Source organism: Stegostoma tigrinum, chromosome 5, assembly GCF_030684315.1.
Source record: "Stegostoma tigrinum isolate sSteTig4 chromosome 5, sSteTig4.hap1, whole genome shotgun sequence".
Classification (NCBI taxonomy): domain Eukaryota; kingdom Metazoa; phylum Chordata; class Chondrichthyes; order Orectolobiformes; family Stegostomatidae; genus Stegostoma; species Stegostoma tigrinum.
The window spans coordinates 124,956,572-124,972,189 of NC_081358.1; the positions used below are offsets into that span (position 1 = coordinate 124,956,572).

At 48.9% G+C, this 15,618-nt stretch overlaps 1 protein-coding gene across 2 annotated transcripts in view; it reads left to right on the forward strand.

The window, feature by feature from the left end:
* The window catches only part of kctd1 (potassium channel tetramerization domain containing 1), a 145,029-nt gene that overhangs the window by 33,717 nt on the left and 95,694 nt on the right, over positions 1-15,618 (forward strand). The window contains exon 1 of one of the 2 annotated variants that reach the window (XM_059646262.1): positions 15,269-15,618. This exon is cut by the window's right edge and continues 202 nt beyond it. The exons of the other annotated variant lie outside the window; for it this stretch is intronic. Within the exon in view, the coding sequence (XP_059502245.1) occupies positions 15,309-15,618 (310 nt within the window). The 5' untranslated portion in view covers positions 15,269-15,308. Of the gene's footprint in view, positions 1-15,268 lie in introns of those variants that run through there. 2 annotated transcript variants of the gene reach the window in all.

Consider the following 15,618-nt stretch of genomic DNA (forward strand, 5'->3'; position numbering starts at 1 on the left):
ACCACTGCAGTGTTCCCCCACTGTGAGGGAACATCCTTGTCACAGACTCATAGAGTCCTACAGCACTTTGGTCCATACAGGTCCACGCCAACCAAAATGTCCATCCATGCTAACCCCATGCATTTGGCCCATATCCTTCTAAACCCTTCCTATACATGTATTTGTCCAAATGCCTTTTAAATGTTGTTAATAGACAATAGGTGCTGGAGTAGGCCATTTGGCCCTTTGAGCCAGCACCACCATTCATTATGATCATGGCTGATCATCCACAATCAGTATCCTGTTCCTGCTTTATCCCCATAACCCTTGATTCCACCATCTTTAAGAGCTCTATCCATCTCTTTCTTGAAAGTATCCAGAGAGTTGGCCTCCACTGCTTTCTGGGGCAGAGCATTCCATATATCCACCACTCTCTGGGGGAAGAAGTTTTTCCTCAACTCCGTTCTAAATGGCCTACCCCTTATTTTTAAACTGTGTCCTCTGGTCTTGGACTCCCCCATCAGCGGAAACATGCTTCCCTCTTAGTGTACACGCTTAATGTACATCCACAACCACTTCCACTGCATTCCATATGCATACCATCCTTTGTGTAAAAAAAGTTACACCTCAGATTCTTATATATTCTCTCCAGTCTTACCTTAAATTGATACCCTCTAGTCCTTGATTCCCCAACCCAGGGAAAAAGATTGACTGCATTCACCATATTCATGCCTTTCATGATCTTACACAGTTCTATAAGATCCCCCCACATCTCCTATGCTCTAAAGGAAGAGCTTGTCCAATCTTTCCCTATAACTCAGTCCCTTGATATGTGGCAACATCCTTGTAAAGCCCCCCTTGCACTCTTTCCAGTTTAACAACATCTTTCCTATAGTAAGGTGACCAAAACTGAACACAATACTCCAACTGCAGCCTCACCAATGTCGTGTACAGCTGCAACATAACCTCCCAACATCTACACATAATGCCCTGACTGATGAGGGTCAGTTTGCCAAAAGTCTTCTTCACTGCCCTGTCTACCAGGGACTCCAATTTCAGAGAACCGTGCACCTGAACTCCAAAGTCCCCCTGTTCCATTATACTCCTTAAGGCCCCACCATTCACCATAAAACTCCTGCCTGGATTCGTCTTTCCAAAATGCAACACCTCACACTTCTCCATATTAAACTCCATTTGCCATTTCTCAGGCCACTTGCCCAGCTGATCAAGATCCTGCTGCAATTTCTAACAGCCTTCCTCACTGTCCACGATACCGCCTATTTTAGCATCATCCACAAACTTACTAATCATGATTTGTACATTCTCATCTAAATTTAAATTGACATAGATAACAAACAGCAATGGGCCCAGCACCGATCACTGAAGCACACCACTAGTCGCAGGCTTCCAGTCCAACAAGCATCCTTCTACTCTTATACTCTGCTTCCTACCATCAAGCCAATTGTATGTCCAATCTGCCAGCTTTCCCTGGATTCCATGCAATCTAACCTTACAGAGCAGCCTACCATGTGGAACCTTACCAATGACCTTACTGAAATCTATATTGACTACATCTATCGCTCTGACCTCATTAACCTTCCTGGTCACTTCATGCTGTCTGGCAATTGTTGCATGGTATCCATTCATCCATTGTCATAGCATCTGCATTGTCTCACCAATGAACAATGCTTTGGGGCATCCTTTCTTGCAGAGTATGAGATAGACAACATTGTCCAAGTCACATGAGTATCTGCCATTATGTGGTGGGTGGTGTTTCCAAATGTCAACATTGGCACTGCTATCTGGGGACATGGGTTCAAATCCTACAAAGGCAGATTGCCCAAGTTGAACGTAATGATTAAAAATTTGGAATTGAGAGCTCATCTCTGGTAATGGTACCCATGTGTTGATTGTCATATAAACTCATCTGGTTCACTCATGTCATGCAGAGAAGGAAGTCTGCCGTCCTTAGCTGTTGGTCACCCACTATTAACCCCAGACCCACAGTAATATAGCAGGCTCTTAACTGTTCCGTGAAATGGCTGAGCAAATTAATCCATTTCAGGGCAATTAGAGCTAGGTAATAAATGTTGGCCGGCCCAACCCAGATCCTGTGAAAGAATAAAGTGAAAAATATTTGAATTATTAATCCTAATTTGTAGGTACTTCTAGAGAAGTTTGTGTTCTTATTCATAAGAACAAGAATGAGTAGTCTACATTGGAGAATGACTCATACCATTGAAAATGTATCTGTCGTGGATCCAAATTTGTAACAATTATTTACATTATCATTACAATACTGTGGGTATGCAGGGGCATAGGAACGGCTGAAAAACAAAATTTACCAAGATAACTGCATAACTGTGAAGTGGAAAGGAGAAAGATTTTAATACCATAAGAAGGAGGTGAGGAAGTAGACCATTCAGCCCATCAAGTCTGTTCCATCATTCAATGAGATTGTGGCTAATTGGTGGTCTTCAGATCCACTTTTCTGCATTTTCCCCATAACCCTTCATTTCCTTACTGATTGCAAATCTATTTCAGCCTTGAATACACTTAATGTCCCACCCTGAACAGCCCTCTGCGGTAAAGAATTCCACTGATTCTAGGGGAAGGAATTCTTCCTCATCTCTGTCTTAATTATGTGACCCCTGATTCTGAGATTATACCCTCTAGTACGAGACTCTCCCAGAAGGAAAAACAACCTCTCGACATCTACTGTGTCATGTCCCCTAAGATTTATGTTTCAATAAGATGGCCTCATTCTTCTAAATTCCAATGAGAACAGACCCAACCTAAGATAACTTAAAGGAACAAGTCTAAAGACCATCAATAAGAACAGCCACCAAGAAATCCAATAGACAATTCAAATGAAACTTTTTAAACAGAATGCCGACTGTATGGATTCATTTCCCACAGGCAATGGTTGAAGTAAATGGGTATGGATGAATTTAAGGCCAAGTTAGGTAGACACTTCCAGGAGAGGATTACACTAATATAATTAGATGAGGAATGATAAGACATTATTAGTGACATATAAGCACTGAAAGTGAGCAGTGGGGTCAACTTGTTTATTTCTGTTCTGTAAATTGTACGAAATACATTAAACCCTCTGTTGCAATGAATTATACCATGTTTTTTTTATGACCAATATGATTTTTTGTTAATGTTGTGACCCTACAACTACTGAGGGCCATAAGTATGGATATTAATGTGGAAATATTTTCGTGATTTATTCACCATTGGTTACCTGTCAATCATTGTATCCATGCTCTTAATATACACATTCACTGGTACGTGCTAAGTGGCTATCTATGAAGTCGATTATCTGATAACATTAAGGATCCAATTTGTTATCAGTCACATATAACACAGTGTGGAGTTGGAGAAACACAGCCGGCCAGACGGCATCAGAGGAGCAGGAAAGTTGACGTTTCGGGTTGGGACCCTTCAGAAGGGTCTTCTGATGCTGCCTGGCCTGCTGTGTTCCTCCACTGTGCAATCTCTGGCTCCGGCATCTGCAGTTCTTACTATCTCTGTTATCATTTCCTATCTGATTTTACATTAATAACATACAATCGTGATGTATTTTCAGCTGTTCAAAATGTGGTAGAGGAGGTTGTTTTGCTGTGGTCTGATACAAATAATACAAATGATATAAACGCCTAGATCTTGGTTGTTAAATGGTATCTTCTGGATTCTTTGTTGCAAAATCATACACCTGGATTTTGTTGCGATGATATTACATACCTTATGATGTTTTACTGAGTCAAACGTATTATATGAATGCAGTTTGTTGATATGATGCAAGTTTGCTGGCTCTGAATGGTGATTTTACCGTTGTCACTTGGTGAATTTTGTTTTATCTTCCAATATTGCTAGGACTTTGTAAGTACATCTTGAGCAGAGTGTGTTAGTGTCCATGAGAGCAAGAATGCATAGCTAATGAGAATTAGACATGCTACTGAAAATGTATCTGTGGTAGATCCAAATTTTTAACAATTACTTTATATTGTCATTTGTTATTGGATTAGAAACTCAAATACCCAGGAAATGTTCTGGGGACGCTGGTTCGAATCCCACCACAACAGATAGCAGAATATAAATTCAACTTTTAAAAAAGTCCTGGATGAAAATTCTAAAGGTGACCGTTGGGGCGGCATGGTTGTCCAGCCGTTAGCACTGCTGCCTCACAGCGCCAGAGACCTGGATTTGAATCTACCCTCAGGTGACTGCCTGTGTGGAGTTTGTACGTTTTCCCTGTGTCTGTGTGGGTTTCCTCCAGGTGCTCTGGTTTCCTCTCACAGTCCAAAGATGTAAAGGTTAGATGGGTTAGCCATGGGGAATGGAGGTTTACAGGGGTGGGATGCTCTTAGAGGGTCAGTTTGGACTTGATGGGCTGAATGGGCTTACTATCTCTGTTATCATTTCCTATCTGATTTTACATTAATAACCTACAATTGTGATGCATTTTCAGCTGTTCAAAATGTGGTAGAGGAGATTGTATTGCTGTGGTCTGATACAAATAATACAAATGACACAAATGCCTACATCCTGGTACGGCTTTCATTGTGTAGGGGTTCTATGATTAATCCAATGCCAATTGTTGAAAAATCCCATCTGGTTCACTAATGTCGTTAAGCGAAGGAAATCTGCCGTCCTTACCCATTCTGGTCTACTTGTGACTCAAGATCCTCAATGGGACTGACTGTTAAATGGCTCACTTTTGCAATGAACTATACCATGTTCTTTTTTGGCCATGTATTCTGAAATACCCTGAAATGGCCTGGCGACACTCACTATTTAGGGTTTTAATCAAACCGTATAAAAAGTCTGAACAAAGCAGCCATCTGGTATTGACTAACTCGCTAGAAACAATGGCAGAAACAGGCTTATCTTACTGCAAAGCTCTCCTTACTAATTTCTAGGGGCTAGTGCCAAAACTGGGAGGGCTGTTTCACAGCCTAGTCAAGCCACAAACTGACCTTGTGTGGGAGATACAGTTCCATCAGTATGACAATGTCCCAGAGAATATTATCACCATTCCTGAGTCATCAACATTGAATCTGGACCCCACGAAGTCTCATGGTTCCAGGTTAAACATGGGCAAGGAAATGTCTTGCTGCTTACCATCTACCATCCTCCCTTGGCTGATGGTGACAAAGGCACAGAATGTATTCTGGATGGGGAGTTTTAATACTCACCACTAAGAGTGGCTCAGCAGCAGAACTACTGATTGAGCTGGTCGGGTCCTAAAGGACATTGCTGCTAGACTGGGTCTGCGGCAGGTGGTGAGGGAACCAACTGGAGAGAAGAACAGACTTGATCTCATCCTGCCAACCTGCCAGTTGCAGATGCATCTGTCCATGACAGTATAGGTAAGATTGACCATCGCACAGTCTGTGTGGAGACGAAGTCCCGCCTTCACATTGAGATCAACTTCCATCATAGATAACAAGATGTAAAGCTGGATGAACACAGCAGGCCACTCCCATCGTGTTGTGTGGCACTATCACCGTGCTCAATGGGACAGACTTCACACAGATCTAGCTACTCAAGACTGGGTATCAACACTAGCGGAATTGTACTCCAGCACAATCCATAACCTTATGGCCTGGCATAACCCACACTCAACCATTACCATCAAGCCAGGGAATCAAACCTGTAGAAATGTGGAACATTTTTGCAAATGCTCCCATTTTATATTTTGCACTGATGAATTGGGCTCCCACATCATTGAGGATGGGGATATTTGTGGAGCCTCCTCCTCCTCCAATGAGCTGTTTACTTGTCCACCACCATTCACGACTGGATGTGGCAGGACTGCAGAGCTTAAATCTGACCCATTGACTGTGGGAGTTCATCTATCACTTGTTGATTCTGCTATGTAAATGGTTGTTGGAGGTCAATCATCTCTGCTCCAGGCCACCTCGCAGGAGTTCCTCCGGATGGTGACTAGGCCCAACCATCTTCAGCTGCTCCATCAGTGACCTTCTGTCCATCGTGAAGTCAGAAATAGAGTGTGCAACTATCGGTGAACATGTGTTCAGCACCATTGGTGATTGGGTTTACAAGTGGCAAGTAACATAGGTACAGAGCCCCTAACAGTTGCAGGGAAGTAGAGGAGCGGATTGGGGGGCATATACTGGAAAGGTGCAGAAGTCACGGGGTTGTAGTCATGGGTGACTTCAACTTTCCAAAAATTGATTGGAAACATTTTAGTTGTAATAGTTTAGACGGAGCAGATTTTGTCCAGTTTGTTCAGGAAGGATTCCTGACATGGTATGTCGATAGGCTAACACAAGGAGAGGCCACTTTGGATTTGGTGCTTGGCAACGAACTGGGACAAGTGTTAGACCTGTTGGTAGGAGAGCATTTCGGCAGTAGCGATCATAACTCTGTTACAATAGTCATGCAGCAGGGTAAGGTTTATAATTGGGGGAAAGGTAATTATAATTCTGTTAGGCAAGAACTGGGTAACATAAAATGGGAACAGATGCTGTCAGGGAAGAGCACTATTGAAATGTGGAGATTATTTAAGGAATGCACACTGCGTATGCTCAATTTGTTTGTCCCTAGTAGCCAGGGAGGATGCGGTCAAGTGAGGGAGCCTTGGTGCTCAAGAGAGGTCGAACGACTAGTTAAGAGGAAGAAGAATATTTATGTAAGGTTTCAGAAACAAGGATCGGAAAAGGCTCCAGAGGGATACAAGTTATCCAGGAAGGAGCTGAAGAAAGGGCTTAGGAGAGCGATAAGGGGGCTGAGAAAACCTTGGCAGATAGGATCAAGGAAAACTCCAAGGCTTTTTACACATACATGAGGAATGAGAGAATGACCAGAGAAAGGGTAGGGCTGATCAAGGATTGTAAAGGGAATTTGTGCACAGAGCCGAAAGAGATAACAGAAGTCCTTAATGAATACTTATCTTCAGCATTGACAACTGAGAGGAACCTAGTTGTACAGGAAGACAGTGTGAAACAGGCTGGTAGGCTAGAGGAGGTCGATGTTAGTAAGGAAGATATACTAGGAATTCTGAGGAACTTGAAGATAGGTAAATCCCCTGGGCCTGATGGGATTAATCCAAGGGTCCTATGGGAAATGAGGGAAGAGATCGCAGGGCATTTGGCGATGATCTTTTCGTCTTCACTGTGCACGGTATAGCGCCGGAAGATTGGAGAGTGGCAAACATCATTCCCTTGTTCAAGAAAAGGAATAGGGATAACCCTGGAAATTACAGGCCAGTTAGCCTTACTTCAGTGGTGGGCAAATTATTGGAAAGGGCTCTGAGAGACAGGACTTATTATCACAGTTTCGTTCATGAGAGTCAGCATGGATTTGTGAGGGATAGATCATGCCTCACAAACTTTATTGAATTCTTTGAAGGGATGACCAAACACGAGGATGAATGTAGAGCATGAAGGGGATGTGGTACACATGGATTTAAGTAAGGCGTTTGACAAGGTTCCCCATGGTGGGCTCATGCAGAAGGTAAGGAGGCTTGGAATAGGGGGAAATATGGCAGATTGGATTCCGAACTGGCTGACCCTGAGAAGACAAAGGATGGTAGTGGTCAGAAAATATTCAACATGGTGCTCAGTTACGAGTGGTGTACCACAAGGATCTGTTCTGGGTCCTCTTCTATTTTTGAATTTTATATATGACTTGTATGTAGGAGTGGAAGGATGGATTAGTAAATTTTTGGACGATACAAAGGTGGGTTGAGTTGTGGACAGTGCGGAGGGCTGTTCTAGGTTACAAAGGGACATTGGTAAGATGCAGTGCTGGGCTGAGAAGTGGCAGATGGAGTTTAACCCTGAAAAGTGTGAGGTGATTCATTTTGGAAGGACAAACTTGAAAACAGAATATAGAGTTAATGGAAAGATTCTTGGCACAGTGGAGGAGCAGAGGGATCTTGGGGTTCATGTTCACAGTTCCCTGAAAGCTGCCACCCAGGTGGATAGAGTTGTTAAGAAGGCGTATGGTATGTTAGCTTCCATTAATAGAGAGATTGAGTTCAACAGCCGTGAAGTTATGCTCCAGCAGTACAAAAGCCTGGTTCGGCCACACCTGGAGTATTGTGTCCAGTTCTGGTTGCCTCATTACAGGAAGGATGTGGAAATGTTGGAAAAGGTGCAGATGAGATTTACCAGGATGTTGCCTGGAATGGAGGGAAGGTCTTACGAGGAAAGGTTGAAAGAGCTAGGGATTTTCTCTTCAGAATGATGAAGGATGAGAGGTGGCTTGATAGAGGTGTACAAAATGATCAGAGGTATTGGATAGAGTGGACAGCCAGAGACTTTTTCCGAGGGTGGGAGATAGCTATTACGAAGGGGCAGAGTTTTAAAGTGAGTGGAGGTAGATATAGGGGAGATGTCAGAGGTAGTTCTTTACTCAGAGAGTGGTCGAGGTTTGGAAAGCATTGCCGGAGAGGGTAGTGGAGTGAGCCTCATTAGGGGCATGTAAGCGGCTAATATATAGGCATATAGATGATAGTATAAGGTAGGTGTAGAGGTGGGTAGGGGTGGAGGTTAGATAGACCTTAGGATTAGAGTAAAAGTTTGGTACCACATGATGGGCCGAAGGGCCTGCACTGTGTGTACTGTTCTACGTTCTATGCTCGACAACAAAAATGCCAGGCAATGAACATCCCTGAGAGAATCTACCCATCGTTGACATTCAGTACTCTTAGCATTGATGATTCCCAACTAACCACACCAGAGTTTAACATTAACCTGATTCTGAACAGGATTAACCATGTTAAACATGGTGGCTACAGGAGTAGGTCAAAGGCCAGAATTGTGCAGTGCAATTCTGCACCTCCTGACTCCACACCATCTATAAGGCACAGGTCAGGACTGTGATGGCCTATGCTGCATTTACCTGAATGGGTGCAGCTCCGACAACACTCCCACTCCCTCCCTTTCCCCTCACCCCACCCACCTCTTCCCCTCCTCCCCCGACTTCCCTCTCTTCCTCCTTCCCCTCTCTCCCCTGCTTCCCCCTTCCCTCTCTACCCCTCCTATACCCCGCTTCCCCTCCTTCTGCCTCTTCTCTCACACCCCTTACCTGTCCTCTCTCTCCCCCACTTCTTCTTCCCCTCTCACCACCCCTCCCCCTGCCCTCTCTTGGCTGCTCCACTTCACCTCTCTCCCTTCCTTCCATCTCCACTCTCTCTCTCCATCACCACCTCCCCTTCCCCCCTCTCACTCCATTGCCCCTTCCCACTCCCACTCTCCCCATCCGCCCCTTCACCCGTACCCCCTTTCCCCTTCCCTCTCACCCCATCCACCCATTCTCACTCCCCTCTCAAACCCCCTCACCTCTCACACCTGGCCTTCTACTCCCCTCTCTCCCTATCCCCCCTTCCCCACTCTCCCTATCCCACCTTCCCCATTCCCTCTCTCCTCTCTTTCCCCCCTCCCCGTCTCTCTCCCTCCCCCTCCCATCTGTCCCCCACCCTTCCCCATCCCATCTAACTGTCTGCCCCGGCTCATCTCTTCCCCTCCCCTCCCATCCCTTCACCCATCTCCTGCCCATCTTTATCCCTCCCTCCATCCCTCCCATTCTCTTCCCTCTCCACCCGCATCTCTTCACTCCTCCCTTCCCCTCGCCTCCCACCCCTTCACCTCTCCCCTACCCTCCCATCCCTGACCCCCTTCTCTCCCCACCCATCCTTCCCATCTCTTCACGCCCTCTACTCACATCCCATCCCATCCTTTCCCCTCCCACTCCCCTGCATCCCATCTCTCCCCCTTCTCCTCCCCTTCCATCTCTCCTCCCCTTCCATCTCTCTCCCCTCCACTCCCAACTCTCTCCCCCACCATCTCTCCCCCCTCTCATCTCCGCTCCCCTCCCATCTCTCCACTCCCCACTCCTTCTCCACTCCTCTCTTCCCCCTCCCCTCCTATCACTTCCCCCTCCCCTCCCAAGATTGCCAAGATGATTCTGGATAGGAGTGAAAGTAACAGGATAGTTGTTATGGGGTCTTTAACTTTCCAGATATTGACTGGAAATGCTATAGGTCGAGTACGTTAGATGGGTCAGTTTTTGTCCAACGTGTGCAGGAGAGTTTCCTGACACAGTATGTAGATAGGTCAACAAGAGGTGAGGCCACTTTGGATTTGTTTCTGGGTGATGAACCAGGCCAGATGTTGGAGTTGGAGGGACGTATGCACTTTGGTGATAGTGACCACAGTTCGGTTACGTTTACTTTAGCGATGGAAAGGGATAGGTATATACCGCAGGGCAAGAGTTATAGCTGGGGGAAAGGCAGTTATGAGGCGATTAGGCAAGATTTAGGATGCATAGGATGGGGAAGGAAACTGCAGGGGTTGGGCATGATTGAAATGTGGAGCATGTTCAAGGAACAGCTAATGCATGTCCTTGATAAGTATGTACTTGTCAGGCAGAGAGGACGTGGTTGAGCGAGGTAACCGTGGTTTACTAAAGAAGTTGAAACTCTTGTCAGAGGAAGGAGGCTTATGTAAAAAATGACATGTGAAGGCTCAGTTAGGGTGCTTGAGAATTACAACTTAGGCAGGAAGGACCTAAAGAGAGAGCTAAGAAGATCCAGGAGGGGACATGAGAAGTCTTTGGCAGGTAGGATCAAGGAGAACTCTGAAGCTTTCTACAGGTATGTCAGGAATAAAAGAATGACTAGTAAGATTAGAGCCAGTCAAGGACAGTAGTGGGAAGATGTGCGTGGAGTCCAAAGAGATAGGAGAGGCACTAAATGAATATTTTTCATCAGTATTCACACAGGAAAAAGACAATGTTTTCGAGGAGAATACTGAGGTACAGGCTATTAGGCTAGATGGGATTGAGGTTAATAAGGTGGTGGTGTTAGAAATTCTGGAAAGTGTGAAAATAGATAAGTCCCCTGGGCTGGATGGGAGGTATCCTAGGATTCTCTGGGAAGCCAGGGAGGAGATTGTAGAGCCTTTGGCTTTGCTCTTTATGTCGTCATTATGTTCAATAATAGTGCTAGAAGACTGGACGATAGCAAATGTTCTCCCCGTGTTCAATTATAATTACAGACCAGCGAGCCTTACTTCGGTTGTGGGTAAAGTGTTGGAAAGGATTATAAGAGATAGGATTTATAATCATCTAGAAAGGAATAATTTGATTAGGGATAGTGAACACAGTTTTGTGAAGGGTAGGTCATGCCTCACAAACCTTATTGAGTTCTTTGAGAAGGTGACCAAACAGGTGGATGAGGGTAAAGCGGTTGATGTGGTGTATATGGGTTTCAGTAAAGCGTTTGATAAGATTCCCCATGGTAGGCTATTGCAGAAAATACGGAGCATTGGGATTGAGGGTGATTTAGTGGTTTGATCAAAAATTTGTTAGTTGGAAGAAGACAGAGGGTGGTGGTTGATGGGAAATGTTCATCCTGGAGACCAGTTACTAGTGGTATACCGCAAGGGTCGGTGTTGGGTCCACTGCTGTTTGTCATTTTTAGAAATGACCTGGATGAGGGCGTGGAAGGATGGGTTAGTAAATTTGCAGACGCCACTAAGGTCGGTGGAGTTGTGGATAGTGACGAAGGATGCTGTAGGTTGCAAAGAGACATAGATAAGCTGCAGAGCTGGGCTGAGAGGTGACAAATAGAGTTTAATGCAGACAAGTGTGAGGTGATGCACTTTGGTAGGAGTAAACAGAAGGCAAAGTACTGGGCTAATGGTAAGATTCTTGGTAGTGTGGATGAGCAGAGACATCTCTGTGTCCATGTACACAGATCCTTGAAAGTTGCCACCCAGGTTAACAGGGATGTTAAGAAAGGCGTACGGTGTTTTCGGTTTTATTGGTAGAGGGATTGAGCTTCGGAACCATGAGGTCATGTTGCAGCTGTACAAAACTCTGGTGCGGCCGCACTAGGAGTATTGGGTACAGTCCTGGTTGCCGCATTGTAGTAAGGATGTGGAAGCATTGGAAAGGGTGCAGAGGAGATTTACCAGGATGTTGCCTGATATGGAGGGAAGATCTTATGAGGAAAGGCTGACGGACTTGAGGCTGTTTTCGTTAGAGAGAAGGTTGAGAGGTGACATAATAAGAGACATAGAAGATGATCAGAGGGTTAGATAGGGTGGACAGTGAGAGCCTTTTTCCTCAGATGGTGATGACCAGCACAAGGGGATAGAGTTTTAAATTGAGGGGTGATAGATATAGGACAGATGTCAGAGGTAGGTTCTTTACTCAGAGAGTAGTAAGGGCGTGGAATGCCCTGCCTGCAACCGTGGTAGACTCGCCAACTTTAAGGGCATTTAGATGGTCATTGGATAAACATATGGATGATAATGGAATAGTGTAGATTAGTTGGGCTTCAGTTTGGTTTCACAGGTCGGCGCAACATCAAGGGCCGAAGGGCCTGTACTGTGCTATGTTCTACTCTTCCCCATCCCCTCTGATCTCTTCCCCCTCCCCTCCCATCACTGCCCCCTCCCCTCCCATCAGATCTCTTCCCCCCCCTTCCCTCCCATCTCTTCTCCGCACCTCCCCTCCTATCTCATTACTACCCCACTCCCCACCCCTTCCCCTCCCATCATTCCTGTCCTCACCCCTCCCCTCTCTCTCTCTCCCCCACCCCTCCCCCCACTCATCAGATCTGTCCCCTTTCCCTCCCTATCATCAGATCTCCCCCTCCCCTCTCATCAATCTCCCACTTCCCCTCCCATCAGATCTCTCTCCCCTCCCTTTAGATCTCTCCATCCTCCCCTCCCTTCCCATCAATCTCCCCCACCCTCCCCTCCCTTCCCATCAGATCTCTCCCCGATCCTCCCCTCCCTTCCCATCAGATCTCTACCCCACCCTCCCATCCCTTCACATCAGATCTCTCCCCGACCCTCCCATCTCTCCCCTCCCTTCCCATCAGATCTCTTCCCCAGGCTCCCAACCCCTCCCTTCCCATCAGATCTCTCCCCCATCTTCCCCTCCCTTCCCATCAGCTCTCTCCCCGACCCTCCCACATCTCCCCTCCCTTGCCATCAGATTCCTCCCCACCTGCCCCTCCCTCCCCACCCATCAGATCTCTCCCCCACACTCCCCTCCCGTCCCATCAGATCTCTCACCCACCCTCCCTTCATACCATCTCTCCCCTATCATCAGATCTCTCCCCCACCCTCCCTTCTCATCTGAGCTCTCCCTCACCGCCCTATCAGACCTCTCCTCCACCTTCCCCACTTTCCCATCAGATCTCTTCCACACCCTCCCTTCCCATCAGATCTCTCCCCCATCCCTCCTTCCCATCAGATCTCTCCCCCACCCTCTGCTCCCTTCCCATCAGATCTCTCCCCCACCCCTCCTTCCCATCAAATCTCTCCCCCACCCTCCCCTCCCATCAGATCTCTACCCTACCCTCCACTCCCATCAGATCTCTCACCTACCCTTCCCTCCCATCAGATCTCTCCCCCACCCTCCCCTCCCATCAGATTCTCCCCCACCCCTCCCTTCCCTTCCCATCAGACCTCTCCCTCACCCTCTGCACCCATCAGATCTCTCCCCACCCTCCCTTCCCATCAGATCTCTCCCCCACCCTCTGCTCCCTTCGCATCAGATCTCTCCCCCACCCTCCGCTCCCTTCTCATCAGATCTCTCCCCTACCCTCCCCTTCCCTCCCATCAGATCTCTCCCCGACCCTCCCCTCCCCTCAGATCTCTCCCCCACCCTCCCCTCCATCCAATCTCTCCCTCACCCTCCGTTCCCTTCCCATCAGATCTCTCCACCACCCCTCCCCTCCCCTCCCATCAGATCTCTCCCCCACCCTTCCCTTCCTTCCCAACAGATCTCTCCCCCACCCACCCCTCCCATCAGATCTCTCCCCACCCTGCCCCTCCTTCCCAACAGATCTCTCCCCCGCCCTCCCCTCCCATCAGATCTCTACTCCACCCTCCCATCAGATCTCTACCCCTACCCTCCCCTCGCAACAGACCTCTCCCCCACCCTCACCTCCACTTCCATCAGATCTCTCCCCCACCCTCCCATCAGATCTCTTCCCCATCCTCCCATCCCTTCCCAACAGATCTCCACCCCACCCTCCCATCCCTTTCCAACAGATCTCTCCCCCACCCTCCCCTCCCATCAGATCTCTCCCCCACCCTCTGCTCCCTTCCCATCAGATCTCTCCCCCACCCTCCCCTCCCATCAGATCTCTCCCCCACCCTTCCCTTCCTTCCCATCAGATCTCTCGTCCACCCTCCCATCAGAGTTCTACTCCACCCTCCCCACGCAACAGACCTCTCCTCCACCCTCCCCTCCACTACCAGCAGATCTCCACCCTAACCCACCCTCCCCACCCATCAGATCTCTCCCCAACCCTCCCTTCCATCCGATCTCTGCCCCACCCTCCCATCAGATCTCCCCCCCACCCTCCCTTCCCATCAGATCTCTCCTCCCCTCCCATCAGATCTCTACCCCACCCTCCCCTCGCAAGACTCTCCCCCACCCTCCCTCCCCTCCCATCAGATGTCTCCCCCACCCTCCCCTTCCTTCCCTTCCTTCCCAACAGATCTCTCTCCCACCCTCCCTCCCCTCCCATCAGATCTCTACCCCACCCTCCCCTCGCAAGACTCTCCCCCACCCTCCCTCCCCTCCCATCAGATGTCTCCCCCAACCTCCCCTTCCTTCCCAACAGATCTCTCTCCCACCCTCCCTCCCCTCCCATCAGATCTCTACCCCTCCCTCCCCTCCCAAGACTCTCCCCCACCCTCCCTCCCCTCCCATCAGATGTCTCCCCCACCCTCCCTTCCCAACAGATCTCTCTCCCACCCTCCCTCCCCATCAGATCTCTCCCCAACCCTCCCCTCCATCCGATCTCTGCCCCACCCTCCCATCAGATCTCCCCCCCACCCTCCCCTCCATCCGATCTCTGCCCCACCCTCCCATCAGATCTCCCCCCCACCCTCCCTTCCCATCAGATCTCTCCTCCACTTCCATCAGATCTCTACCCCACCCTCCTCTCGCAAGACTTTCCCCCACCCTCCCTCCCCTCCCATCAGATGTCTCCCCCACCCTCCCCTTCCTTCCCTTCCTTCCCAACAGATCTCTCTCCCACCCTCCCACCCTCCCCTCGCAAGACTTTCCCCCACCCTCCCTCCCCTCCCATCAGATGTCTCCCCCACCCTCCCCTTCCTTCCCAACAGATCTCTCTCCCACCCTCCCTCCCCTCCCATCAGATCTCTACCCCACCCTCCCCTCGCAAGACTCTCCCCCCCCCCCCCCCCCACCACCAAACCGTCCCGTAACCCACAACCCCCCCCCGCCCCCCCCCAACACCCCTCTCCAATGCCGGGCGGTGGTGGCGGTGCCGCGCATGCTCCGCTCGGTGCCGGGCGATGCCAGCGAGCGGCGGCGGCGGCGGAGGTGAAGCGGTGGCGGGGGGCGGCGTGGCCGGTCCCGGGCCCCGGGTTTTCCGGCCGCGGACGCGGTGGCGTTGCCGGGATGAGGAGGGCCCGGTGGTGCCGGAGTTAGTCGGGGCGGCGGCGGCGGGTGTGAGTGAGAACACCCGGCTGGCCACCCGGTACGCGGTGAAGATTTTCCGGGAGTACCTGAGCGAGAAGGAGCAGCCTCCGGAGTTTGAGCTCCTGGGGAAGGAGGAGCTGTGCCGGGCGCTGCGCTCCTTTTACGCCGAGGCCCGCTCCAAGA